The sequence below is a fragment of the Mustela lutreola genome, chromosome 2, assembly GCF_030435805.1.
Source record: "Mustela lutreola isolate mMusLut2 chromosome 2, mMusLut2.pri, whole genome shotgun sequence".
In the NCBI taxonomy this organism is placed as follows: domain Eukaryota; kingdom Metazoa; phylum Chordata; class Mammalia; order Carnivora; family Mustelidae; genus Mustela; species Mustela lutreola.
The window spans coordinates 132,482,481-132,510,284 of NC_081291.1; the positions used below are offsets into that span (position 1 = coordinate 132,482,481).

At 35.9% G+C, this 27,804-nt stretch overlaps 1 protein-coding gene across 2 annotated transcripts; it reads right to left on the reverse strand.

The window, feature by feature from the left end:
- On the reverse strand, positions 1-27,799 carry LOC131824898 (protein phosphatase 1 regulatory subunit 7-like). 2 transcript variants are annotated; one of them, XM_059163555.1, is made up of 7 exons: positions 27,656-27,799; positions 19,693-19,834; positions 16,629-16,722; positions 12,143-12,261; positions 9,359-9,480; positions 6,180-6,377; positions 1-3,060 (listed from the first exon to the last, which is right to left on the reverse strand). In XM_059163555.1, the coding sequence occupies exons 1-7, from the start codon at positions 27,679-27,681 to the stop codon at positions 2,949-2,951; spliced, it is 813 nt and encodes a 270-aa protein (XP_059019538.1). In that variant the 5' UTR covers positions 27,682-27,799; the 3' UTR covers positions 1-2,948. The 2 variants fall into 2 exon arrangements, with proteins under 2 accessions (XP_059019538.1, XP_059019537.1); XM_059163554.1 differs by having other exon boundaries at positions 9,359-9,501.
- Between the last annotated feature and the right edge of the window lie 5 nt (positions 27,800-27,804).

The window sequence follows — 27,804 nt, forward strand, 5'->3', positions numbered from 1 at the left end:
CATTTTGTAAATAAAGTTTTATTAGGACACAACCACACCCATTCATTACATATGATCAATGGCTGCTTTTGCATCATAATGGCAGAGTTGAGCAGTTATGACAGAGACCATATGACCAACAAAGCCTAAAATATTTCTTCTCTAGTTCTTTACAGACGATGTTTTCCTACCTTTAGATTTAGAGAAGCAGAAGGATATATGCATAAACATCTAAAATGCAATGTGTCTGCTTTCTTTTTTTTTTTAAGATTTTATTTATTTATTTGACAGACAGAGATCACAAGTAGGCAGAGAGACAGGCAGAGAGAGTGGGGGAAGCAGGCTCCCTGCTGAGCAGAGAGCCCAATGTGGGGCTCAATCCCAGGACCCTGAGATCATGACCCAAGCCGAAGGCAGAGGCCTGACCCACTGAGCCACTCAGGTGCTCCTGTATCTGTTTTCTTATTTCATGATTACAGCCCTTTTAGGGAAGCAGGCAAGGTATACATTTAAATAAAAATCAAGTGGAGGTATTATTAAGAAAATGTGCCCTAAGACCAAGATTTTTTTAAGTACTTTGGAACTGCAAAGGAAACATCTGATTGAAAGGATGAGGGAAGATTTTTTAGAGGAAATAGTATTTGGAATAAGTATTGAAAGGAGGAAGGATTTTCTTAGGGTTACCCTCCAGGGAAAAGTATTGCAGAAGGAAGGAAAGACCTGAACAAGGAAGGTTTGGGGTATGTTAAAGGAATGGAGAATATCTGATTGTGGTTAAATACTGGTATTTATGATGATGTCTGAGAGATGGTACTATCCCTGGAAACACAAAATATTATCTTGAATTTTTAAATTAGAACTATGTTATTAGAAGATGCAACAAGGGTGTTGAAAAGTGTTCAGGCTTTGAACCTTGCCTTTGTCATATGATAGTTGTGTGGCCTACCTGTGTCACCTTAACCAAACTATTTAACCTCTCTGAGCCTCAGATATCCCTCCTAGTGAAGTGAGAACAGTTAGACCCTCATAGTTTTTTAAGGATATAAATAATGAATGTACAGTGTTTGTGCTGTGCCTGATACAGAGTAGGTGTTCAAAAATTATAGCTGTTATTATTACTGTTTTTTTAAGCTATTGTCAATCTGCTTTGACTTTTGCAGCCTGCCCATTCCTAATTGATGTATGCTTTCTGAACTTTATGCCCCTTTTCTCTCTCTCTTGCTCTCTCTCTTTCTATATTTCCATAGATATATATATTTATATTCATATATTTATAGAATTATAAATTATAAATTGATTCAATAATTTTAATATTTATAAATAATTATATTACTAAGAATTATGATTTATTATCATATATTTATTATATATTACAATTATATAACTAATATATGCTTATATATAGATAAATATACATATATATAGAGGGGGGGGAGTGGTGTGAAAGAGAGAGGACACATGCACATGCATGGTGGCAGGGGAAGGGCAGAGGGAGAGACTCTATTGCAGACTCCTCACTGAGCCCACAGCCTGATGCGGGGCTGGATCCCACAAGCCGTGAGATCCTGACCTGAGCAAAAATGAAGAGTCAGATAATTAACTGACTGAGCCACCCAGGTGCCCTTTTTGCCCCTTTTCGTGTCATGTTTCTGACTGATACAACCTGCTACTATTTGCTACCTGGAGAGATCTGTTACTATTTAACATCCATCTCAAATTATCTTTTCTATAAAGTCCTCAAAAGGGCTTCCCATAATTTAAAACTAAATATTTTCCTTCCACTTCCTCCCATAATATTTATAATATATTTTAGATCTTATGTGTGTGTTGTCTACTTTAGTCATTCATAAGTCTTGAGAGAAGGAACTTTATCTTGGTCTTGTTAGATTCTTTGTTGTATAATTTTATAAGCAGTTTTCACTCATAGCAGGATGATCCAGAAAATATTTTATTTCATGGTAGTAAGCATCTAATTGAAGAACCATCTTGGAAAAGTGTTAGTTCTGCAACAAAGTTAATCTTTATAAATAATAAAAATAAGATCAGAAGTTGATCTAATTGTTGACCTTTCTCTAAATTTTGAAAGCAATTAAATTTAATTGTATTCTTTCCCTTTAATATATAGGGAAGGCAGCTTTAAAGTTGAATTTATGAAAGTCTCTGAACATAAAGAAGATTTACCATTATTGTTTATTTTCTAAATATTTAATGAATGGCCTGGGACCTTCCTAAATTTCTGTTGTATCAAAGTCACTAATGATTGACAGAATGTTCAAAATGGAGAATCCAAACATGTGGCTTAAAATCACACAGTTGTCTCTCTTGCTTTTGATAGGCCCAGATATTTGAAGCAGTACTCTCAAAGTAAAAGACTTATAGCCTTGAGGCTGGAAAGATGAGTCCCTGGAGTATGGAGGAAGACTTAGAGCTTTTATTTATGTTAAATTTTTATGCCATCACTTAAAGATCTCTCTTTTAATGTTTAAAATATTCATTATATATTTCTCTAGTATTTTAGGTATAAGATTTCTAAATAAAAATTATATGTGTATGTTCAAAATTTATTTGAAGTGTGAATACTTCAAATATACTGTTGGAGTATGGAATTAAAAACTGGAGGGTGCCTGGGTGGAGAGCCTCTGCCTTCAGCTCAGGTCATGATCCCAATGTCCTGGGATCGAGCCCCGCATCAGGCTCTCTGCTCAGCAGGGAGCCTGCTTCCCCTTCTCTCTCTGCCTGCCTCTCTGCCTACTTGTGATCTCTCTCTCTCTCTGTCAAATAAGTAAATAAAATCTTTAAAAATAAAACAAAACTGGAGATCACTAATTTAAAGGAAAGCAATATATAAATATATCATATATATGATATATACATGGTAAGTGACATATTGATAATATGACAATATGTATCTCCTGTATTTATGAGTTTTTAGAAACAATAGTGATTGCTTTCTTTTTATACAAATTGCATTATGATATAATACACATTTTTGAAAACATATTGGCTTCTGGTGGTGAAGAATCTTCTGGTAGCTTCGGAATTCCGTCCAGCATTTTTAAGTTTGGCAAACAGGAAAACACTCTAAAGCAAAAGTTAAAAAAAAAATAAGTAACTATACTGAACAAAAGCATTATTGATTAAGAGATGAGTGTCTATCATTTTATTCTTTTTTTTAATCTTTACAATAGTGTTATAATAAAATACTCTATGTTCATTGAGCTGATCATGCTGCTGTAGCTTGTCCTCTTCGGGAGCTACCATATAGTTCTACAGATCATAATTATAGATCAGAGAAGTGGTGCTATGTACAGTCTGTTTTTATAAGAGAATTTCAGTCCCATTTTACAATGTTCTATAAAGGGGAAAAATGAAGGAATTTAGCCAAATAACCATGAGAGAAAGAATGAGATAATGATATGTGTGCACATTAGAAAGTTAAAAGTTTTTTTTTTTTTTTTTAAAGAAGTAAAGTTGTTTAGTGATAGTTAAGGAAGAATTCTGGCTCTAAGGCATAAGAGAAGAGGTGGGAAATAGTCTTGTCCTGAGTTATTTTCTCTTGATAGAGAGCATTTCTGAAGATCACATTTCAGATTTACATAGTCACTTCCAGGTTCAGGAAGGGGTCCCGCTCATCAGCCCAGTTAAACAGTCAAATGCCTAGCAGAATTATAAAGCAGTGTTTCCTTTCAAGTGGATGGTTTTTCTAGATACGGGAGTTCTGTGGGCTCAGACCAGAGGAAATGCATATTAGGACTTGCCCAGGATGAAAGATACCAGAACCTGTCAGTAGACATGCTATGTCAACTAATGGTGGTGTTGACCTCATTGGGTGCTCTCGTTGGCCACATAATTTTCTTAACACTAATTACTTCCTAAACGTTATCTTATTTAATCCTCACACCAGTTCTGTCAGGTTTTTGTCCCCTGTTTTAAGTCATTTATCCAAGATCATAAAGCCTGTGGGGGACAGTACAAAGATGAAAATCTAAGCCTTCTGACCCTAATGTTCAGACTTAGCTGACAGGAAACCCTAGCTACTACTTTTCAAAAAGTCAAACTGTGGTGAACTCAGATCACATTGACTTCTGAAGAAGAGTGAAAGAGTTTGCCTATGGTTGTCCCAGGACATGGGGCTGCCTTCTACCTACTGGGACTTACGCTATGAGCTTTATCAGTAAGTTTTTTCTCTTTTGAACTGTGCTTTCTTCTTATTGGAGGATCTGAGACAAAGGAGGAAGGGAAAGACAGTCACAATTCTAGGTGACAATGACCAAGAAAGTCTTATACTTAAATAATTCTGATTATGATGTAAAGGGACACTGAAAGTCTGGCCCAAATCCTGGACACAGAGATACCCAGAGACAGAATGAAATCTGTTATAATCCTCAAAGTGTGGGTTTTGGCTAGGTGACTGAACCCAAATTTGGATGAACTTGGGAGTTCAGTTTGGTTTGGGCAGATCTTTCTGTTTAAAGTATCCCTGTACTATGCAAGTCAATACAATCTGGCTTTTTATAGCTTGAATGCCAGTCTGTATCCACCTTGGACTCAGTCCAACAGAGTTAACATTAGAAAATAGAAGAGCCTCATTATATCCCTCATTCTCACATAACTCTATACCACATCATAAATTTTGAAGACAGATTTATAGTGAGACCTCAGGGCATATCAGATTTCAGACAGTTAATCTTAATTCTATTGTTGTAAGGCATCCTTTGAGGGGAAGCAAGTAACTGAATTGGGAGCAAAATAAAATTCCATGTATAAATTAACAAAACTAAAATGTAATACTAATCAATTTTCTTTATGACTAGAAAGGTGCCTTTTTATGAATGATGTTGAAATGTCCAGCTAAACCTCCTCTGACTATAGGAAATACAATTTTAAATAATTATAGTTAAATCTTCGTTCAATTTTAAAGCAACTGTGCTGCTAGTTTTCACTTATGTAAAAGCAATTTGAGAATTTATTATCACAGAACATGAATTTTGCCTTCAGTCTATAGTCATGGGGGAGACAATGGCAGTAATAAGATTTATGTAGGAGCAACAGAGATTAGAATTCTTATTTTGACAATTTTTTGTTATACATCAGGGTTTAGAGTCTAATATTATCTAGGCCTCAGAATATGGTTGTTGTCATGGGAAAATGGCAGTTTGAGAAAGGAAGGTAGTGAGAACTAGGATTTTATTGAAGTCGAATGTAGATGAAGGACATAATCATAGACCAGGTACACACCTAGAGATGATCTAATCCTTTGTATGACAGATTCAAACTGAGACATGAGTTGACTTGTTATCTGGGGACAAATACAAGTTCTAAAACTCAGTGGCTTGTTTTTGCCCTTTAAATTCCCACAGGTGGTGTTGGGAATTAGCTAGGGAAGAAGGAATTTTCTGCATACCCCAAGGTATACATTGCATTATTACCATTAGGAATCTTCCAGTAGTGACAAAGAAATAAAATGGTTTATTCTTCACAGGCTTTCAAGGACCTTCAACCAGTGGGGTAGATTGAATCAGTCACTTCTTTGTATCCATTTAATTGTGCCCTTGTGGCCCAAAGGAATGAAAATAAAGTCAAAGAATAGTGGTGCCTGGGTGGCTTAGCTGTTTGAATATCCAGCTGTGGATTTTGGTTCAGATCATGACCTCAGGGTTATGAGATTGAGCGTGGCATCAGGCTTTGTGCCAGGTATCAAGCCTGCTTGGGATTCTCTCTCTCCCTTTTTTTCTTCCCCTCCCCTGATCACTCTTGCTCTCTCTCTCCCAACAAAACAAACAAAACAAACAAACAAAACCCAGAGAATAAACCATTTATAAAACTATCACTTGGACATTGATAGGAATCTGTACATAGAAATCTTTAAAAAAACATAATATCTATTAAACATTATGAGAGAAAACACATAAGATTTGAAAGTCTAAAATGAAGCATCTTTGTATATGTAAAGTTACATTATAAGAGAAGCCTACAATTTTAAAGCAATCATAAATTATCTGAGAGAAGAGTGTATTGTAGAATTTTTTTTAAAAAAGATCGGTTCAAAGTTCTTCAGGTGACATCAGAGGCATGAAATGCTGAAAGTATAGTAGATAGGATAAATATTTGCCAAGTAAATTTAAGTGCCAGGGAAACAGCCAGTCAAAGTATAACATTCAATGAAGAACATAGATGACAAAGATGTTTGGGGGCCTTACCGTTTCCGGTAATTTTGGTGAAACTCACAAGGGTTCCTCTTGAGCGTAAGGGATTCTAGTGGAGTGCAGCATAAACTTGAGAGCCCAGTCAGAGACTCAATGTGGTTTTCGGCCAAGGATAAATGCTGTATCTGAGGTATCTTTGGCAATTGTTTGAAAGATGTGAGATGGTTTTTGTTCATATTTAAAACCCTGCATCTGGATTAAAAATATAAACACCTTGTCATTTGTCTCCTGAAGAAGATGGTTGACTACTAAATCTTGGACAGGACTAGCATGCCTCATCTAGACCATAACCCCTCAAAGAAATGACAGTGATATTTTCTACAACTGTGGTTTATAAGAGAAATATTTATATCAAAATATGGAGAGAAAATAAGCTGAATATATGAGACTATAAGCTTGCTGAATACAGTCTGTTTTCTTTTCCAGGGTATACACTCAGTACTTGGCATGGTAGTTAGTCCATGGTGGGTTTGCAATATGTCTCAAATAAAGGAGTGAACGGCTGCGGTGAATGAGTGAATCTCAATGATCTAGTCGTTCACACAGACACATAACAACTTACGGAGAGTATTACCTCCAAGTAGTGAGATCTGTTCTTATTTTCCCTACTTAAATTCTAATTAAATTTCCCATACTTAAATTTTATATTGAAAAAATAATATTTTAAATTAGAAAAAGGAGGGGTGCCTGGGTGGCTCAGCGGGTTAAAGCCGCTGCCTTCGGCTCAGGTCATGATCTCGGGGTCCTGGGATCGAGTCCCGCATCGGGCTCTCTGCTCCGCAGGGAGCCTGCTTCCTCCTCTCTCTCTCTGCCTGCCTCTCTGCCTACTTGGGATCTCTCTCTGTCAAATAAATAAATAAAATCTTAAAAAAAAAAATTAGAAAAAGGAAAAAAAATCTGGTTATATATAAAAGAAAACTAAAAGGTATCCTTAGGAGAAGAAATGTGTGTTGGGCACTGAGGTTGAATACATTTTCCTGACATATCCTGCTTCTCAATATTTTTGCCTTAAAGCTCTAATTGTATAAGGCCATGCAAGTAGAGGAAATAATTCAAATCACTAATACATTGCCTTAAGGAAAAATTCTTTATGTATAAGCTGGGATTAAATACCATGAGAGAAACACAGGGAACTTATTTATGGCCTTGTACCCCACAAAGACACTTAGTAAATAATTATTGCTAATGGTAAAGATGGTGCTAAACAGAGAGAAAGAGCTTCCACACAACTCTATTAGAAAAATCCAGTTTGAATTCCCTACCCGACTGAATTGTAATTTTTTCACAACTCTTCATTTCCTTGTTTCCTTCCACTCTCTCTTCATATGGACATTTTGTACACTCCTAATCATACATTTGATAACTTTGGGGTTTTACTCTTTTCCAGGTTACACATAAGCTTTTTGGAGTACTTTAGTGTGACGATTTCTAATTGAAACCCCAGCCTAACTACGATTTCTAATTGAAACCCCAGCCTAAGCAGTTCCTCTGCGCCTCTTTCTGTCCTCTTGTGAAATCTGTTCTTTTCTTGTCTGCTAGTCATTCTCTCATTTTCAATGTATATCCACCCTGGGCTCTGAGATTCAGCCCATCACACATCCCCAATCTGCAGGATGTTAGGGGTGAAAAGCAGCAAACCAAGTGTGGTGTTTTTCCCTGGGGCAGAAAGCAGGAGGCCATGAATTAATACATCAACTTTTTTCTCTTTTGATACTTTGATTTGGCAGTTGTAAAATTTGAATTGCAATTACATAATTTGATATTATATAGTCTATTTCTATAGAAAGAAAAGCCAAAAAAGATATCAAGAGAACACTAAATCTGGGGCAAGTCTTTTCTTTAATGATTATGGTTTCTCTCTTTCTCTTTTTTATGTAATATATCAAAGATTTAGAGGTTTATTGATCTGGATCAGGTCAAGTTCAAATACTTCAAGTACACTATATTCTAGTTTAGTATTTCTAAAGTATGCCATGTGACTATTAAACATGTTTTTGTTGCATGTATATTTAAATATGTATTAGAAATATAATTAATGTTATCACCATCATATCCCTAGAAAAGAGTCTGGCAAAACAAAAACAGAAACAAAAACCTGAATAAATCAGTATCAACTACCAATGATTTTTATTTATAGTAGTGATATTAATTTTCTTTTGAGAATTTTTATTTCCATATTTAAAAATTTATTATTTAAGAAGAACCTAAGTAGGGGTGCCTGGCTGGCTCAACTACTAGAGCATGCAACTCTTCATCTCGGGGTTGTGCTTAGTTTAAGACCCACATTAGGTGTAGAGTTTACTTAAAAAGAACACAAGTAAAGTCAAATGCTATGCAAGTCTATCTAAAATTTCAGAGGGGCTTTAGAAATGCCTGAAGATACCCAGGGACTTTGCATATTCTGACAACTCCTCCATCTCCTGACCGTTTCCCTCTCCCATGTGGCTGTGATGGTCTTTTTATCACCCAGGGATATGTGTTCCCAGCTCAGAGATGTAACTTAACCAGCTCTAGGATTTACCCTTCCTTCTTGTGTCTGCTTAATTTCCTTCATCTCCTACTTCTTGGCACTCTACCTACCCAGTGCGCCTAGTGCAGCAGACAGCAGCTCTCTAAGAAAAGAGTTCTCGCAATCATGAGCAAAAAGGCAGATTATCTTTAATGTCAGGAGTTTGGGATCTTTGGAAGACCAAAGAATCTATAGATATATTTTTAAAACTTTTAGTTTGTTTCTGTTGCTATTCTGATGGACTACCCTCACCTCAGAGAAACCAAGACTCTTGTCAGCTACCTGAAGTCTCATGGGTGCTCAACAAATATGACTAAAAATGTCTATGTTACAACAATTGTACTTATATAATGTAATTGCATTTTCCAGTGTACAATATAAGGGATGTGGCAAGCTTTTCTGCCAGTGTGATTCCCTCATACCAAACTACTCCTCTAAAAATTGATGATAATATTAATTTGGAAAGGAATAGATTTTTTTCCCCTCTAAAGTATGACATTTTGATGTATAAATTTACCTTTTTGCCTTGCTTGGGTATCACTTACCACTATTACCTTTAAGACTTGACCATTTGGCCATAGTAGGTACAGAAAATCATCATATATGTCCAAATACCAAATATTTGACTTTAACTTAGTAACTAGACATGTTAAAGGGCAGGTACCTTGGCAATTTTGTGGCACTTAAGTCCACCAGTGAATTATCCACTAACCAGAGGGTTTCAACTCGAATTAGTCTTCTAAGAATTCTGTTAAAATTTGCAACTTGATAAGGGTCCCCCAAATCCTGAAATGAAAGGTTCAAATTCTGAAGGGAAAAATAAATAAAAAGAAAAAGCAAGTTCTTTGTCAACTTTTAAAAATAGTTATTAATTAAAATTGTGTTGTAGATGTTATTTAAACCAGTAGTTTTCCACCGTTTTTGGTGTGCACTCCAAAACACTCTCACATCCAGATACTCACAATTATGTAGCAGCAATTCATTCTCAAGGTAGGAGAGGTGAAAATCAGACCTGATTCTGATTACATACAAGGTTGGAAGTGGGGAAGGCAGGATCCTGAAACTGATTCTGAAATTTTCTAGGGTTAAAGAGTGGAAGGGATACAATTCTATTTTGGAATTACTGATTGAAATGATTAGTTATCCTTGGCCTCCTTGGAAATATGCAGAAATCACATTTAAAAAGATTTCACTCCCCCACCCCCGTGCTAACTTGTCTTCTGTGTATTATGAAAATTTTTGTTGTCCCCCTTTTCTTCTTAAAGAAAGTAAAAATGACACCTAATAATAATAATAGATTATTTTTAAAATAATAAGTAATATAAGTAGTTTAACAATAAATATTATTTATATACTTATATAATTTATATATTTATATGTTTAATAATAAGTAAAGAATAAATAATAATAAGTAGTATTACCTATGAAGTAATAAGTAATATTAATTATGAATGGAGATACCATCATTCAAAAGATGGAAGCTATTATTTTGTTTTAAAGTAGCTACAGATACATATGTGAAAATGACTTTACCATATTTAACAGACAGTGGATACTTTATTTTTGCTTTTAACGTCAGTCAGTTTTGATATAAAGGTAATTCAAGCCACTTTTGCTGGTAGCATTGGCCCTATAAACTCTATTCCTAAGAGTTAATCTATTTATTTCCAGAATTCTGCTACCAATCTGTCAAAAAAATTAACAAATAAAATGGCAATCCCCTTTTTAAAAAATTTGAATCAAAATAATTTAGTTTTAAAGGAATATAGATAACTCTATCTTTATAAAGATCATTAAGTTCTTGATATTTTTAGATACTAAACATAAACTTTGATACTTTAAGTTCCATTTTCCAAAAGGATAAAAGAAATAAAACTTAAGAAATGATAAGAGGTTATATTTGTCTCTATATTGAATGTCACCTCCTCAGAGAGGTTTTTCTTGGACAACTGTGTTCCAATTAAGTTTTCTAAGGTAGTTAGAATTTATTTAGCCGTTCTCTTAGTGTACAGTTATCTCAAGGCCAATTAAATTTTCTATGATAATTTATTAGGAAGGTTCCACTGGCTTTTATAATATATCCATAGTTTAAACAGCAGCTATAAAGAATGAATACGGGTATACAATGGAATTATTACCTCTGAAGATAGTTCTGGGGTGGAGGTCAACGTTTCAGGTACATTGCTTAAATTTTAAACAAATAAAATAGATGTATGGTTTAATTTTTAAGAGTAGAATGTGTCCACCCATTATATATGAAAATTTTAAATTAATTTTAAAAAGAAAAGAAAGCACCATGCAGGGGAAACAATATTCAATTTTTATATCTTCCACTACCAAGATGTATAACCTTTGGCAAATCATTTCTTTCTGGACTTCCCCTTCCTTTTTGAAAGGATGGGATTTAGAACAGACCCTCTCTGAAACTCCTAATTCCATAATTTTATAACATCTATGGTCAACCTATGAAGCAAAACTGGCTTCAAGAAGCCTCAGGGAGCAGGTTTTAAACTCAATCTATTTCTGGAAGAATTCCTAAATTCTTCATGTACACAATTTGATCACTCCAAAGACCAAAAATATTGGGGCACCTGGGTGGCCAATCCTTAAGCATCTCTTTGAGGTCATGATCCCAGGGTCCTGGGTTCGAGCCCTCCATCGGGCTCCCTGCTCGGCAGGAAGCCATCTTCTCCCTCTTCCACTCCCCCTTCTTATGTTCCCTCTCTCACTGTGTCTCTGTGTCAAATAAATAAAATCTTAAAAAACAAAAACAAAATATTGGCATCCCACTCTATTCCGAAGAGGTTGATTCACTCTTTTTTTGCAACCAACACATCCTTCCCGGTTACACCCTCAGGACTCTGCCTAACATGACCTGAGCCAGCTGGGATTAGAGGCTTGAAGAACTGCAGCGCCATTGCTTCGTAGTGCTCTGGCTGATGTAGGGAAAGGGCTGCATCAAAGCTAGCGGCTTGTTCAGCTGGGTGATTTTCAGCACCAACAAATCACAGCTCCTATTTTTACTGGTAAGAAGTTTTGTTTCTGGAGAGTTGTGTTCAGACCAGGCTGGCTGCTCCAGCTGTTCAAAGTTTTGGGCTGAATGCATTATTCAAGGTATTCTGGATTGCATCATAAAGTCTTTCACAAGGAATATTGTCCAACATTTGACACTTACTATTATCAAAAGGAACAATTGCTTTCTCAAGTATTTTAAACTTTTCCAAAGCTCAGCAATATTAGGATAAGATACAGGTCAGAAAATAAGTATCACGTCATGATGAAGAAGAGGTGAACAAAGAGATGGAGAACCCCAAACACGCTAGTTTTAGAGAAAATGGCGGAGGAATGCTTAGAGTTTTGATTTTGCCCTCAGAAGTGGAGGGGGGGGGAGTGTCGTAACTGAATCAATGAGAAAAAGACACTTTTTTCCCATCTTTCAAGTTCTCACCGTGCAGTCCTCCCAATTTTCTTGTAGCCATGTTTCCCATTTGTTTTTTTCAAGGACTCTTTTCCCAGCAGGCCGGGTGCACTCCTCCTGTCTGAAGAGCAGCTCTTCTGTGGAGGGTCCTGGGCAAATACCACAAGGTGAGATCTAAGAAGTAGGTTTACAGTGGCAGGACTGACATCTTGCCTGATATTTGTCCAGTTGTTTTAAACTTCTGCTTGATATCAGGATTGAGGAGAACATGAGCTGGCCCATATAGTGTAAGCAATAGTGTAAGCAATAACAAAATAAGTCCAGTTTTAACCTATTAAATTATTTGGAGCACAGGTAGGTAAGAAAATCACCAAAAGAGTGACTTAGTCTTTATACAATCTTCTCTTTGGGGATGTCACTTACGGCCTTCCCTCTCTTTTGTCTCTCAACTCAATTGGCCCCTTGGTTCCATCACTTTCCCCTTGAGAATCTGTCCCTCACTTTTGCCACGTTGGGACTCTCATAACTTCCTACCTGAACTAAAACTACTTTCTCTTGGATTGCCTTGTTTCCAGTGATCTCTCCTTCAATATAAATGATACACATGGCCATCCAGCTTTCCTAAAAAAACAGCTTTGCTTAAAATGTTTCAGAATTTCTCCCTGTCTACCAGTTCAGGGTGGAGAATCCTGGTTTGTCAAATAAGGTTTTCCACAATCTTATCTCAATCTCCATTTCCAAACTCATTTCCCACTATTTCCCAAACCTGTTGTCCTCCACATCAGGCTTGCACAGATTTCCATGGTTAGGGAAAGGAAAGCCTGTTTTCAGTCTAAGGTTGGGTGCTAGGTGGTTGGGTGACTCTGGATGACTAATTTTAATTTTCTGAGCTTTAGTTTTCCATGTCTGCAAAAATATAGGGAAGACTAAAATCAAGAGCCCAACATCAGCTGAATATGATGAGAAATTGTTTGAAGATCATAATGCTTTATAAAAATACTTATTTCCAATTTTACTAAAATGTATTTTTCTCTGAGAAAGTACAGCTCCATTGTATTACTCAATTACCTAAACTTTGGTCTGTTGTGATGTTAAGCGGGCCCCTCACAGCAATGCTAAGCTCAGTGATTTCAATTCCCTCCCAATTCCAGCATCCTGTGTTTCCATGAATCCTACCTGGTACCATTTGTGCACACTTCCCCCTCTCCATTTTTCTGGAGTGTGTGATTCTTAGTTCAGAGGTGAAAAGAAATTGTTATACTAAAGAAAAGGTTGCTAAAGGCATCAGGAACAAAGACTTTTTGTGACAGTCTTGTCTGGTCTCTGATGGGAGATAATGAGTCCATTTGTGAAGGATTTATGGAAGGCAATAAAAGAGTCCGATGTTCCATTATTTTGATAGAAACATCAATTCTTTCCTCAGACACAGGTAGAAGCTGAAATGCAACCTGACCTTTTGAGCATTTCTCTCATAATGAACTGTACTTGTCCACCAGGAAATCACATAACCCTGAAGTATACTAACCAGTTTACGAATAAAATATCTTTGGGTTAAGAAATTTTCTTCTTCATTGATTAGGCTGATTGGAATTAAAAGTCATAGAACTAGAAAAACTGGGCAATCATCTAATTGGGTAGAACTCAGGTTCTATTGTCTTTAATATGACCACCCCCAAATTTGGTAACTTGCTTTGTGCAGTAGATACCCCCAGAGTTATTAAACTCTGTCCTATATTGTTTGTTTGAGTTCTATTGATTTTCTGCTCTTTCAATTATTTTTTTTTTTTTTAAGCAGCTCTCAAAGATTTCTTTGAAGTTGGAGGCCAAAGGTCATTTCCACTGTGAGGAGTTATATTAAATTGGATTCTTTCTTTTTTAAACTCAGACATGGTTGATAATTGAAGATCTATCTTAGCAGTTGAGAAGTATAGTCTGGAATATCTGACAACCTTGGAATGTTGCCTTTCACCTGCTATCTCTGAATTTGTCCTTTATCCCCTCACTGGATTTGTAACTCAGCAGCAGTGACTATATTAACACTTGCTGAGGGATTTTCAAATAGAAAGCATCTATGGTTTAAAAGAACTCTGCCCAACTCTTGGCTCTTTTACGTTATTTAATTGGGAGGAGTTAAGTCAGTCTTGATCTGGCCATCAAAGCCTTAGGAAATTGCTGTTTATCACATACCAGATAACCTTTGTTCTCTTAAGTACACTTCCCAGATGCCCAACTGGGGCAACTTGAGATGAACTGAAGTAGTTTTAATGGGTGTTTCAGGATCTAATCTAGAAGAAGGGTAATTATTATTAGAATCCTTTTTGAGAAGTACTTGTTCTCCATCTCACACAAGCACACACAAAACTTAAAATGAAGGGCAATGAACAAGGGACATCTATTTTCTTCACAATTTGAGCTGATGGGATTTTCCAACGTTTTCTTTCCCCCAGATCATGCTCTATTCCTTTTACAACTAGTCACTTGCAAGAGATCGGGTGTTGCTAATGGTCTGGAAGGAAAATGTGCCTTATCTCTGCAGAGCGATGATGTCCTCTGCATGACTGGCCGCCGTGGTCCTTATATGGGGTTGGTTTTGTTGGCTGATGACTTCAGCACGTGAACTGGCACTTAAATCAGGAAAGAAGGGAGGCCACTGGACTCTCTTTACACATACTCGTTTTCAGTTTACTCCTACATCTTACTTATTTCTATCATCCCCCGATGTCTTCAGTTTGGCAGTTCTCTCTAAACTTCAACCCTCCAACCATGCTCAGAATATAATTTCTTTTTGCCTCATTGTAGCACAATCATCAAGCACCACCACACCTCGCATACACAGGCACATGCATACACACACACATACACACACAAGTGCCAATACCCTTAGTGTATCAATTTTTCACTTTCTATTCAAATTTCTTCCCTCCAAACTTCCTAAACTAGCATTTCTCATACTCTGGCCCTCGGGGCTCATCTGCAACAGAATTTCCTGTTAATTTTTTAAATTATCAAATTCCTGGGCCCTATTCATACTAATTATATCAGATTCTTTGATAGACAGTCCTGGAAATCTGTATTTTCCACAAGATTCTGGGTAATCTGTCCCAACACTAAAGTTTAAGGACCAGCTGAACCCTGCCCACTTTGGTCCCTGGTAAAACCATCTCTGTCTTTTTGCCTGTGAACTTACTCATGTGACACACATGGCCTCTACTTCTTTTGTTCTCCTTTCTTCAAAATTCTCCATAATTTCTGGCCATTTGAAAAATATTCTCTCTTAGGTCCCCACAGGATAACTTGCATTTACCTCTAGTAGTACTGCCTACAAATATTTTAAAAATAGGAGTCAGTACTTATCTGCAAACAGAGCTAACAGAGTTAAAACACAAGAACATATTTTACTTAACATTTCAGAAAAGATGTTTTTTAAAGCTTCCTTTGTCAACTGAGTTTGAGTGAAAGAAGAAAAGCATTGTGTGGTAAGCACTGAGAGAGGGAAATGAGTAGGCAAATATATCTAAAGCAACTTTTTCTAAATCAATACTAAAATTGTACATTGTACAATGTAACTGCAAGTCTGCAAACACAGATGGCAGATAGCCAAGATATTTGATATTTTATAAAGACTAAATACTCACTGCAGCCAGAATTATGTCTAATATTATTTCATCAGCTTATGGGATATGCAAATGAGACATGAGAAATGTATGGTGCTTGTTCTTACATAATTTAGAATCTATTGAAAGCTACTTATAAAAATCAAACATTATGTATATAAGGGGCTATAGATAAGAGTTCTTCAAACTGTCACACTAGTATACTTATGAAATCTTATAGAATAAAAAGGAATAATAAAATATTGGTTTATTCTACTGAACTTAAAATGCTTAGTGAAAATATAAAATGAAACTATTTGCTTCATTTAGATGCCCATTTGGTGTTTTAAAAACAAATGATAGAATGAAATCAGGTTAAAATTATTCATCTAAGTGACAATGTAATTCATGATCATGAAATATTGTAAATATATGAAAATTCCAACAAAGATCATTGTTTAAACATATTTAATAATATCTATATGATAGAGAGATAAGCAACCTTTAAAAACTGCATTTTGAGTAATGTTTAATAACATGGAAGAAATGCTCACAAAAACAAGTTAAATGGGAAAACTCAAGAAACAAAATCATTTGTACAATTTTGTAAAGAAATATGTGTATGTACCTTTCAAAAAAAACTAAATGGAAACAAAAGTCACAGTGATTATTTCTGGATAGTTGAATTACAAGTTCTTTTTCATCTTTCTACAGGATTTAATACTGAACATTTATTATGTATATAATCAGATATGTGAATATGCTTTAAAGTGGCTTCACTAACTATATTAGTAATTCTATGGTCTTGAAAAGGGGAATTTTTCTATCTCCAAGGAATATCTTTTTCCCCCAAGTAATTTTTTAAGCCACAAATAAAATCTACTCAGAGTACATATACAAAGATACACACATTTGTTCTTTACCTTCTCTTACTCTTGGGCAACGCAGTTGACTTCCTTGAATGTCATGTTGTTCTACCTTGTGCCAAGTAAGGTACTTACAAGAGTCTGATGGAAGCTTTAAAATAAGAGAAGAGAAATAGCATCTGGCAATATGAGACTCATTTACTTTTATGTGTAAAAGTAATACAAATCATTGCCAAACATTCAGCCAAATTAAACTCCAAGTACCTAACCGTGTCCTCATAGAAGTCACTTTAGTTCATTCTAAATTATATTTGATGGTAAATGACAAAAGAAATAGATAAGTGTACACATTCATGAATCCACTTTATACCACCTCTGATAAATCATCCTTTAATATTTATTGAATGGTTTTTAGGGGCTACAGGTAACATTTCTTTATACTGTTACACTAGTACATTTATAAAATCTGATAGGATGCAAAGTAATAGTACAATGTTGATTTAGCCTACCAAATTTAAATGCTTAGTAAAACTATAAAATGAAACTATCTGGTTTACTTAGATTGAGAAACCTCATTCCTTTTTCTGTCTTATAACAGTTCTAATTGTTGAAGATTTCTTTAAAAATATTATTTATTTATTTATTTATTTATTTATTTGACAGAGAGAGATCACAAGTAGGCAGAGAGGCAGGCAGAGAAAGAGGAGGAAGCAGGCTCCCCGCTGAGCAGAGAGCCCAATGCAGGGCTCAATCCCAGTACCCTGAGATCACGACCTGAGCAGAAGGCAGAGGCTCAACCCACTGAGCCACCCCGGCACCCCTGTTGAAGATTCTTTATTGTATGGGCCCCCAAGCTTCTTTAACTATCTCCAGTTGTGAAAGTTCTGCCTTTTGAGGCTACGCAGAAGCCACATGTGACTATGATGTTGTTTGTAGCATTTGCCATCTTTTCCCTAAGTCATATAATTCTTGCTCATGGATCATGATCTACAGATTATTAACTATCCAACAAGAACATATGATTCTCCTTGGGAAGAGTTCCAGTTTATTGACATTCCTCTTAAAATGCGTAGCCAGTATGAATGAAATATTTCAGGTGTGGTCATCTTTCTTGTTCTAGACAGTAAGTATATTACTGACCAGAATGTGTGCAAGACCACATTTAGGGCAATTTTATATTATTTACTATGATTGAGGTTGTAGTCAATCAAAATTCCCTGAAACTTATATAGCTTATGATAGTTTCAAGGTTAACACAAACAAAAGGTGTATTACTCAGAAAAGAGCATTATGTTAAATATACCACAGATTCAATCTTCAGTTAGCCAGTGGTATGCACATAAACAAAGAGACCCAGAATATTTGATATAAAGAAATGTCATTAGAGTATTCAGAACCAATGCTTTCATCTCACAGAGCAGCATTTCACATAGCTTATGATTTGCTTAAGCTGTAAATTTGTGTGACTAATACTAACATAAAAACATTTCCACCACTGAATAAGCTTATGAGGCTCTGGATTAAACTGAGTTAAGTGTTTCTCTTTGCTACCAGACTCCACAGAGCCTTTCTATATATATATATATATATATATAAATACATTATGAGTCTAGACTCACAAAGTGTTCCCCTGGACTTTTAAATCATAGAAACCTTTATTCTTGGAGTAGCACATGGGTTTCATGCATTTTATGAAGCAGAGTTTAGAACATGCTGATTCAAAATAAATTGAAAAGTGGTGGCTTTTTAATAATAATTATTTTTTATTTTTGATCTTCATTGCCTAATCACTGAATGACCATGGTGATTCTAGTAAATATGTCAATGTCTCCATTTAAAGAATAGAACTAGTAGCAAACTAGTTGGTATTAAAAAAGCAACATGAAAAAAGCTAGTTAGCACTTGAGCAATTTGTTGAGAAAATTTGAGGATTTGCTAACATGCTTTCAAGGAGTTTATGCATTCTTTAGAAATAATCTTTAAAAAACCCAGAAGCACAATTTTTAGGTTATTGAGGAATGTGGTCCCTGGACTATTCTTGGTCATTCAGTTCACATGTTTATGGAAGCTTTTTTCCCAACTTCCAGTGTGCTTTTGGATTTTTCTTTTCTTGCTTCTATCATAGAACATAAATTTCTTAGAAGTTAAATTCCCTAGGGTTGCCACACCCCATTGCCTTTTTGTGTCATTTCATGAGGATCTTACTGGGAAAAAAAGAACCTAAGCTAAAGCTGTGTTTGAGAAGAAAGTTTCCATTTTTCAACCACCATCTAATTTTGTACAAAACGCTGTTTGCTTTTTGAAGGAGGTATGCGGTTGACTTCACAACTCCTGACCTTGTAGGAAAATGAGGCATTACATTTCTTTGTTTATATTTCTGTAAGGTTGTCAGTGTGCTGCAGCTGAGTGACTGTTGCTTCCTCCTAAAGGAATAGTGATTATTTGTGTCTTTTTGTTTTTCCTTTTTTATTTCTGAAGGACCAAGTAATTAATCCATTGGTTCAATAAATATATTCAAATTTGGTATGTTTCATTTCATTTCATTTCATTTGTTCAAAAATACATACTGTACCCTGCTGTGTATCAGGCACCAGGGATATGAAGTTAAATAAAGTATGGCATTTGTGCTTGAAAACTCATTTTCTGTAATTTGGGAGGCAGGTATTTGAGTAACTCATCTGGAGCCAGTGGGATAGGTGAAACAATGGTGAATAAAGGAAAGGAGGGAAAAGCACAGGTGGTTACAGAAAAGTCTTGGAAGTGGGGAGTTTGGAAGGAAAAATTTTTATCTTGTGGACAAAGGACATTCCAGAAAGAAAGGAGACAAATCTTAGACTGAAAGGAGAATTCAAACTGAGCAGGAGGAAAGGAAAGCATGCTATTTCTATTCTGGGGTTCACTACCTTTTCTCTTCCTCTCTACTATTGTCTTCCTTCCTCCATTCCAGCACCTTCTTTCTGTCTCCTCTCTGAGTTGGTACTAAAAGTATCAAACTTTCATTCCTCCCCAATTACAAGGGTAAATTTCAGAAGCTAAACACTTAATTAAAAAATGTTCAATGTAACATGAAGTACATTTTATAAACTTAGTCTTAGGTAAAGAGCTAATTAAACATATTTACCGGGGATGATATTCCAGAATCCGAATGTGGATGAAGTGTTCTGTTCCTTGACAGAGCTGACCAAGTGTGTGACTCACTGGGACCAGAGCAGTACGATGAACTAGACGGGCAAATCTGACTGCTTGAGTTTCGACCTGAGGAGCTAAGTGAAAGAAAATGCTCAAAGTGTTTGTGTGTCTCTTTTAAATTTTTTAACTGGAAATATCTCCGTGTATAACAGCAATAGCAACACAATGTAAGCACCAGCTTTTCCATTTAAAGGATAAATGATGTCCTAGAAATTTATCTAGCTCTCAGAAGGACTTTGACATCTTGTTTCAGTCCTAAGCATACTTTTGTGGCTAACAGTTAAGTCAAATTCTCCCCAAAGGAAAGAGGGTCTAGGTGGACTGCATGTGCTAGAGAGGTAAATCTAATGGTACACACAAATGCACATGCAAGCTTCTAAGATATGAATGAGGAGGTCAGCCTTCCTAGGAAAATACGATTCTTAGTGGAGCTCCAGCAGCTGATCTGCACAGGGAAACATCCTTAAACTCTTGATTGGTTTCCTTATTAATCTGGTCCTTACCTTTTCCCTGAAATTTCCCCCAGACCTCTTATATTTCCACAAATTGGTGGCAAACAAATTAAAAAGTCAGTTTCTTTAATTAGTTTTACTCACTTTGGAAGACTATTCAAGCGTTTCACTTAGCAACACCCCACTGCTCTCTGTATCCTATTTTTATGCCACTGAGATATAAAAGTGTCTTTTCTACTCTCCTAGTAATTCTCTGGTTTATTATTCATAGTTTTTCTTAGAGTTTTCCATATCTCTTCAGTATTAGCTACAAGTTTCTATTTCTGTAATTGGTGCTGTATATTATTTTAAGCCAATTTTTAAATAATTTCTAAATATTGCTTTTTCATGTTAAGTAAAACTAGACATCATATCTCTCTTTATTTCTGGCCTCTTTTTTACTCTTGGTAAAAAATTTGCAGGTTCCAAGAATCTTAAGAGATGAACTTCTATATTTTATGGCACAATTATTGTGCCTCTGTAGCAATTTTGCTTAAAAGATACCACACGTCTCTTGTATATGAGGTTGCCTTCATAAAGTAAAACATAGAAATATCTTTTATTTTTCATGGATTAACTGAGCTGATACAGTAGAAGAGCATAGCCAATACATCATATTTAAAAAATAGCACTATTGTGTCATTAAAAAAATAAAACAACTTATCCTATTATTAAAGAGAAAATTATTCCTCCATCTGCAACTAAAGAACAAATCAAGAATTCAGTCTTAATGATGTGAAAAAGTCAGAAAGTGTTTATCTTGGGGCGCCTGGGTGGCTTAGTCGTTAAGCGTCTGCCTTTGGCTCAGATCATGATCCCAGTGTCCTGGAATGGAGCCCTGCATTGGGTTCCCTGCTCTGCTCCCTCTCCCACTCTTCCTGCTTGTGTTCCCTCTCTCACTATCCTTCTCTGTCAAATGAATAAATAAATTCTTTAAAAAAATGTATCTCTTTCATATCTTTCCCACTTGAGCAATTTATAGTTTGGATATTGTTGATTGAAATTCCCAAAGTGTATCTTGCCACTGAAACAAATTAACAAATATTAGAAGAATAACAGCAAATTATGTGAAATTAATTATTCCCTGAGACAGGTATATCCCATGATCAATAACTGGAGTTTTGGCCAATAATCAGGAAAAAAAAATGGGGAGAAAATGGAATAATATATTGGGATAAACAGAGGATGAAAGTTTAGCTGACTTTTTGGCTCATTTGTCTTCATTAAAACATGCTAGGTATTTTCTGCCAAAATGAAGTCAGGAAACTAGATAATGGACGTGGCTGACTCATCAGTGACTGTCATCTTGTTACTCTAAACTCTGGTAACAGTTTCACAGTGGTAATATAATAATATAGATATTTCCTTCTCTCTTGTTTTTTTTTAATCTGAAGTCTGAGAAATGGTGATAGTTCGCTTATATAGTCTTTCTAGAGAAAGCACAGGGGACACACAGTAAAGTCACATAATTAAAGGATTGGACAAGAGAGATCCAGTTGATTAGGTTTTTACTATACTTTTCTTGTGCGGTACTACAGACTTAGTACAACCATATCAAGTGAAATTCAGTTTAATAGTAACTGAAAATTATCATCTTAGTTTACATTAGATTATTTGGGGATTTAAACTAGAAGACTTGGGGCGCCTGGGTGGCTCAGTGGGTTAAAGCCTCTGCCTTTGGCTCGGGTCATGATCCCAGGGTCCTGGGATCGAGCCCCGCATTGGGGGTCTCTACTCAGTGGGGAGCCTGCTTCCCCCTCTCTTTGCTTCCCTCTCAGCCTGCATGTGATCTCTGTCTGTCATATAAATAAATAAAATCTTTTAAAAAATAAATAAATAAATAAACTAGAAGACCTCTTTATGCCATTATCCTGGTTAATACTAGATATTTATTAGTAAGAGAAGGTAATTAAAACTTGGTAACACATATAAATAGGCTGTTAACATCCCCAGTCTCTCTCTCTTTCTCTCTGTCTTGTCTTTTCTTCCCCAGAATGAACTGAAGTACGGTCAAGAGTTTCATCCCCAGGTAGGTTATCTGAAAGATGCTAACCAATAGATGACTAGCCTGATTGTCTTTCAGTGTGAGATCTTTCCTTAGGTTTCAAAGTCTAGTTGCTATGCTTCACATTCTCATTTAGTCCCAGGCACCATACCAGAGTGCTGTGTCTGAAGGGCAGTGTGATGGAATCTTGTGGTAGAAACCATAGGGACATTCTCTAAATCTTCTTTGTTCTATTTCTTCTGTCTTCTATTTTTTTTTTAAGATTTTATTGATTTATTTGACAGAGAAAGAGCAAAATCACAAACAGGGTGAGCTACAGCTAGAGAAAGAGGGAGAAGCAGACTCCCTGCTAAGCAAGGAGCCCGATGTGGGTCTCAATCCCAGGATCCTGAGTCAAAGGCAGTTGCTTAATTAACTGAACCACCCTGGCGCCCCTCTGACTTCAATTTCAAATAAAATTTCTCTTTGGTCTGCCTTTTTGGGAGAAATCTAAGCAAAATAAGATTTTTGAGTCTTTAGTTTATAAAAGGGGGGGCATCTTTCAGATTATGTAACTAACTCAGACTTCCACTTCATCCGCAACTGTCTTAATGTACATGTCACTGAAGTCACAACTGTGACTTCCTAGCTGCAAGTGCTAGGAATCTGAGGGACAGACACTGCTGGTACCTCATGCAAGGAATTTAACATCTCTAATGGCAGTTCCTTATCTTTAATATTCAGCACATGATAGAGATTCTGACTGATAGGGATTTTTGTTTGTTTTGTAACATTATTGCTGTCATGGCAACTACCATTATTTACAAATACAATGATTTTGTAGTTCATAATCATTAAGCATTTGCTAAGGACACCTGGGTGGCTTAGTTGGTTGAGCATCAGATGCTTGGTTTCGGCTCAGGTCGTGATCTCAGAGTTGTAAGATGGAGCCTTGTGTCGGGCTCTGTGCTCAGTGGGAGTCTGCTTGGGATTCTCTCTCCCCCTACCCCCTCCTCCCATTCTGTCTCTCTCCCTTTTTCTCTCAAATAAATAAATAAAATCTTAAAACAAAGTTTTTAAAAAAGCACTTGCTAAAAGCTGGAGAGTATACCAAGGACTTTGCATGGATTAATTCAATTTATGCATCACAGCCACCAAATGAAGTGCTGAACACTGTTATTTTGTTTATACTGTTGTAACATAATAAACATTCTTATTTTATAGATGAAGAAGCTGAGGCACAGAGAGATGGTATAACCTGCTCAAGGCACATGAATAAATGACTAAGGGCTCTTAACCACTTGGATTCAAGTTAGATTCATATAAGCTATTGTGATTCTTTAAATAACTGTAAAGCTCTGTCATTATTAGAGTGCAGTTGTTATGAGGGAAAATCATTAATACTGATTTTCTTATTCCAATTGCCACTTAACTACATATAAATAATTGTACTAGTTAATAGAACATGTAAATCTGAGCAGCTATTATTTACTGAAAACAAAAGTTAAGCCTCACATAGTAGAACCTATGAGAACAGCATTCCAGATACCATCAAGCTATTTTTAAAACCCTCTCCTATTTCCCCTCCACAAAAGAAAATAAAACTAGACACATGCAGTTTAGTTGGTATATTGGTTTACTCATTTTTAATCTTTCCGCCTGCAGTGAACAAACAGTTATCATAAATTACAGATCTAAGCCCTTATGAAAGAGAAATTAATTTTATTAATGCTCCAATATAAAGCTGCCACGGAGAAGATGCCATGGCTAAAACTGTACAGCATTTGTCAGCAGTGATTTATAGTGTCTTTAAAATAGGTGGCATTATCTGAATTGGCCATCTATTCTTGGTTTTAAAAAGTACAGAATGGCCAACGAGAAGGAATCAGGTGAGCTGAGACTGCTGGATAAAAAGTAACAATAATGTAACTTATCAACTCACGAGCACCTTTCATCTGAAGACTGCAACATCCTTTACAGTCATGAATTTATACACCTCATAAATTGTTGGCCACAATGGGTGCTGTTTAATTAAAGTGTCAAGTTGGTGATTATGTAACTTTGTAAGTCGAGTGAAGGAGGAAGTGGCAGATGGTCTCATTTCTGAGGAGAAACTGAGCTCCTGCCTAGAAATACTGTTGGGCAGCCATCATACAACAGCCCAGGGGACTCCTTTCGGACATCTAGGAATGTCAGAATTGTATTCATATGATTCCATTTTTAAGCATTCCATTTATACTTATTGCTGCTCACGAGAAGTTTGTATTTAGGAAGGAAGGAAAAAAGCTCAAGGTTATTGTTCAGTTAGCCAAGGTCACTTTTCCCAAATCTTCAAATTCCCCCTCTCTCTCCCTTAAAAGTATTGAGGTTCTCCAGTCTTGTGAGATCTTGTTAAAACCAGGCACTTCGGAAGTAAACACTAGAAGAAAATTGCCATGGACTCTAGAGCGTTAATTTGGGATGAAAGGAGGTATTATTTTAGCCTTTCTTATGTCTTTGATCATTCTTTCTTTTTTTTTTTAAATTTATTTAAATCCAGAATCCTATGCTCTCTCTGCCTGTATTTTACCCATTTGTAATATGGGAATGATTGTACATCTCTACATAGTAGAGATGGTGGTGAGATAATAGAAATACTCTGGGGGCACCTGCGTGGCTCGGTCGCTTAGGCATCTGCCTTTGGCCTAGGTCATGACCTCCAGGTCCTGGAATAAAACCCCACAGAGGCCTCCCAGCTCAGAGGGGAGTCTGCTTCTCTCTCTCTCACTCTATCTCTCCCCCTGCTTGTGCTCTCTCTCTCAAATAAATAAATAAAGTCTTAAAAAAAAAAAAAAAAAAAAGGAAATACTCTGAATGGAGTTCTTGTAAAGTCAGGAGGAAATCTTGATATGTCTTCATTTCTGAAATGGCAAGTCGGATATACCAGGTTTTTAAATTTCTGATGCCTCGAAATGAAGTTTGTGACCCATTAACTGAGTAAATAGTAAGATACCAATAAAATGTAGGGGCGGAATGCTTTTCCCTTCTTCTCTTGTAGGTTCTTTGGCTGATCTTAAGTTAAGTTGACATAAGAACAAATGTAATTTCATGTGTGTGGGAGCCCATGAAAATGTGATAAAGAAATGACATGAGGGCAGCTTTATACCTCCTAGACCAAGAAATAATAAATTTTTGAAGACTGACAATTTAAAGAAGTTTAGGCTTGGAGTAGGAAATAATTGTTTATACACGTTTCTTGGCCCTGAATTCCCCATCTCTGGTGATAACAATGCCTTCCATCCTCCTGATACAGGGAGGGTAACTTCACGTGGGAGATTTATTTCCTGCTTTCAGGAAGACAGAGGAGGATCAGAATGTCCTTCTTACACTAGCTGTTTCTTAACTAATTTTATTCAAAATATTCATTATGATGAAGTAGCATATTTTGGATGGCATATTCTTCTCCCCCCTTCCGTGTTGTTCCAAAAAACTATGTGTTTTATAGATATTCCAAAAATACTTCAGATAAATCTTAAATTACTTAGATTGTTGATTCTAAAACCATAAAACAATGTATTTTGAAAAAAGCACAACTAGAATTGTCATTTATCTTCTTTCTGAATGAGTCAGATAATTTTATGTGAACTTAAAATCTGTGAATTTTTCAGTTTTTTATGGGGTGCATTTTCATTCTGCTCTTTAGTTCTATGAGCATTCTTATAGAAACAAACAAGCCCCCAAATTAAGGTACAACAAAAGTAAAAGAACAAACATCTATCGGACATCTCCAGAGGGAAAGCTTATAAACTTCAGTAACCAGTAGCGGGTTCACTGACATTTATAGAAGTATAAATATATTTAAATGCCAGAAACAATGAAGAGAAAGAGATTGAGACACCTCAATGTTCCCTTTACAAGATGATACTTAGAAATTTTGAGAACTTTATTATAACCACATATATAGCTTATATATATGTGCTACTTAGGTTTTCAATGCTTGAAGAATTTTTTACCACACTATATGCTATTGTAATAGAAAATTCAACCACATACAAAACACTACAAGAGAGAATAGACACACTACAGGATAATAAGTGATTAATGTGGATATTGTGAACAGAGATAAATCTATGACATCCCAAATGAAACCAACTGTATATGGGGAAGGTAGTATGAATAAGACTTCTGTCTTGTGATGTGCAGAAATGTGATTGAACAAATACTAGCACACAGAAATTTTTTTTTTTTGCTTTCTTTTTTCCCTTTCTCCCAAACTACCTACTTTCATTCCTCCCTTCCTTCCTTCCTTCCTTCTTCCTTCAAAATTTAAAGATTAAAGTTTACCTTGTAATTTGGACATCACTTTTTATACCATGTCTAAAATAATTTTATAGATATTTACTCATTTAAAAATAATAATATTGATCATAAATGCCATTTTATACAGAGATCACAAATAAGTCTCCTCTGGTATTGTGTATTAAAGGGTGTCAGCAAGCAGGGAAAAATTAAGTGTTTAAGTCTCCACAGAATTTCTTACCCTGCTAAAAATGATTATTTCACATGTCCATGTCTCCAAATTATGACAGTTTTTAACATTAACATTAACCACATTGAGGCACTGTTTGAGATATACACAGCTTGCTAACAAAAACAAAACTTTAGTAAGAGAACTGTTTTGGTCTCTAAACCCCACACCTGAGCCTGATTCCTCTCTTAGCTGTAGGCAGTGTATGGAAGCTATCAGTAAGTTCCACGTACTCACATGAAACCTCAATGTACATATACCTGAGAACTGAAGGTGCAAATGTCATTTTTTGAAAGATGAGAGCCAAATCACACATCAATGTAAAGATAAAAATGAATTCAAGAAACTTGAAAACCCTCTAATTGTATAGTGTCTAATAATTGGTATGTTTTGAGAAATGTTTACAAAACAGCTATGCAATTTGAAAGTGAGGAAATAAGGATTGGGTTTTGGCCCCTTAATCTGATTCATGGCTTTATTGAGCTAGTAAAAGCCCTGTTTCTGTGGTAGTAATTTTATTTAAATTTGTTTAGTTAATAGGTGTTAACTAATATTCACTAATAACTAATAGATGTTACCCTAACAGCTCTTTACTTTCAATCTTCTTGCCTCTTTCTCCTGCAGCTCATGCACGCTCTCCCAAAGAGCCCTGTGTATTTATAGACATACCATCGGCTGGAACAGTTACAACCACCTCTCTCTGCCACAGTGATCAACTGAATTGCATTTGTAAATAGTTGCATGGTGTTAGGAGAGAGGGTGTCAGTAGGGTTTGCCTCTCTCTCAAAGCGATCATCACCAGTAATACAGGTTGCACGACTTTATATTTTTAAATGAAATGTAATCCAGTAACCCTATATGTTTGTTTTCTCTCAAGTAATGTATAAAGTTCCTTGCAACACGTTTTTCTTACCTTTCGGACATGTCTTGCTGGTACATAAAGTTCCTCTGGCCTTCATAAAGCTATTTTTCCAAAGACATTTTTCATCATGTTCCCAGGAGGGGATATGAGATTGTCCACCAAGAATCTGTTGCCTCTTTGGGGGAGTCTTTAGTGTATTC

Coding starts and splice junctions, on each gene's coding strand:
- LOC131824898 (XM_059163554.1), bottom strand. CDS start 27,681: ATGTACCAGCAAGACATGTCCGAAAG. Junction 9,502..12,142: donor AAAATTGGGAGGACTGCACG/GTGAGAACTTGA, acceptor TTTTCCCTTCAG/AATTTGAACCTTTCATTTCA. Junction 6,378..9,358: donor AGTGCCACAAAATTGCCAAG/GTACCTGCCCTT, acceptor TTTTTAATCCAG/ATGCAGGGTTTTAAATATGA.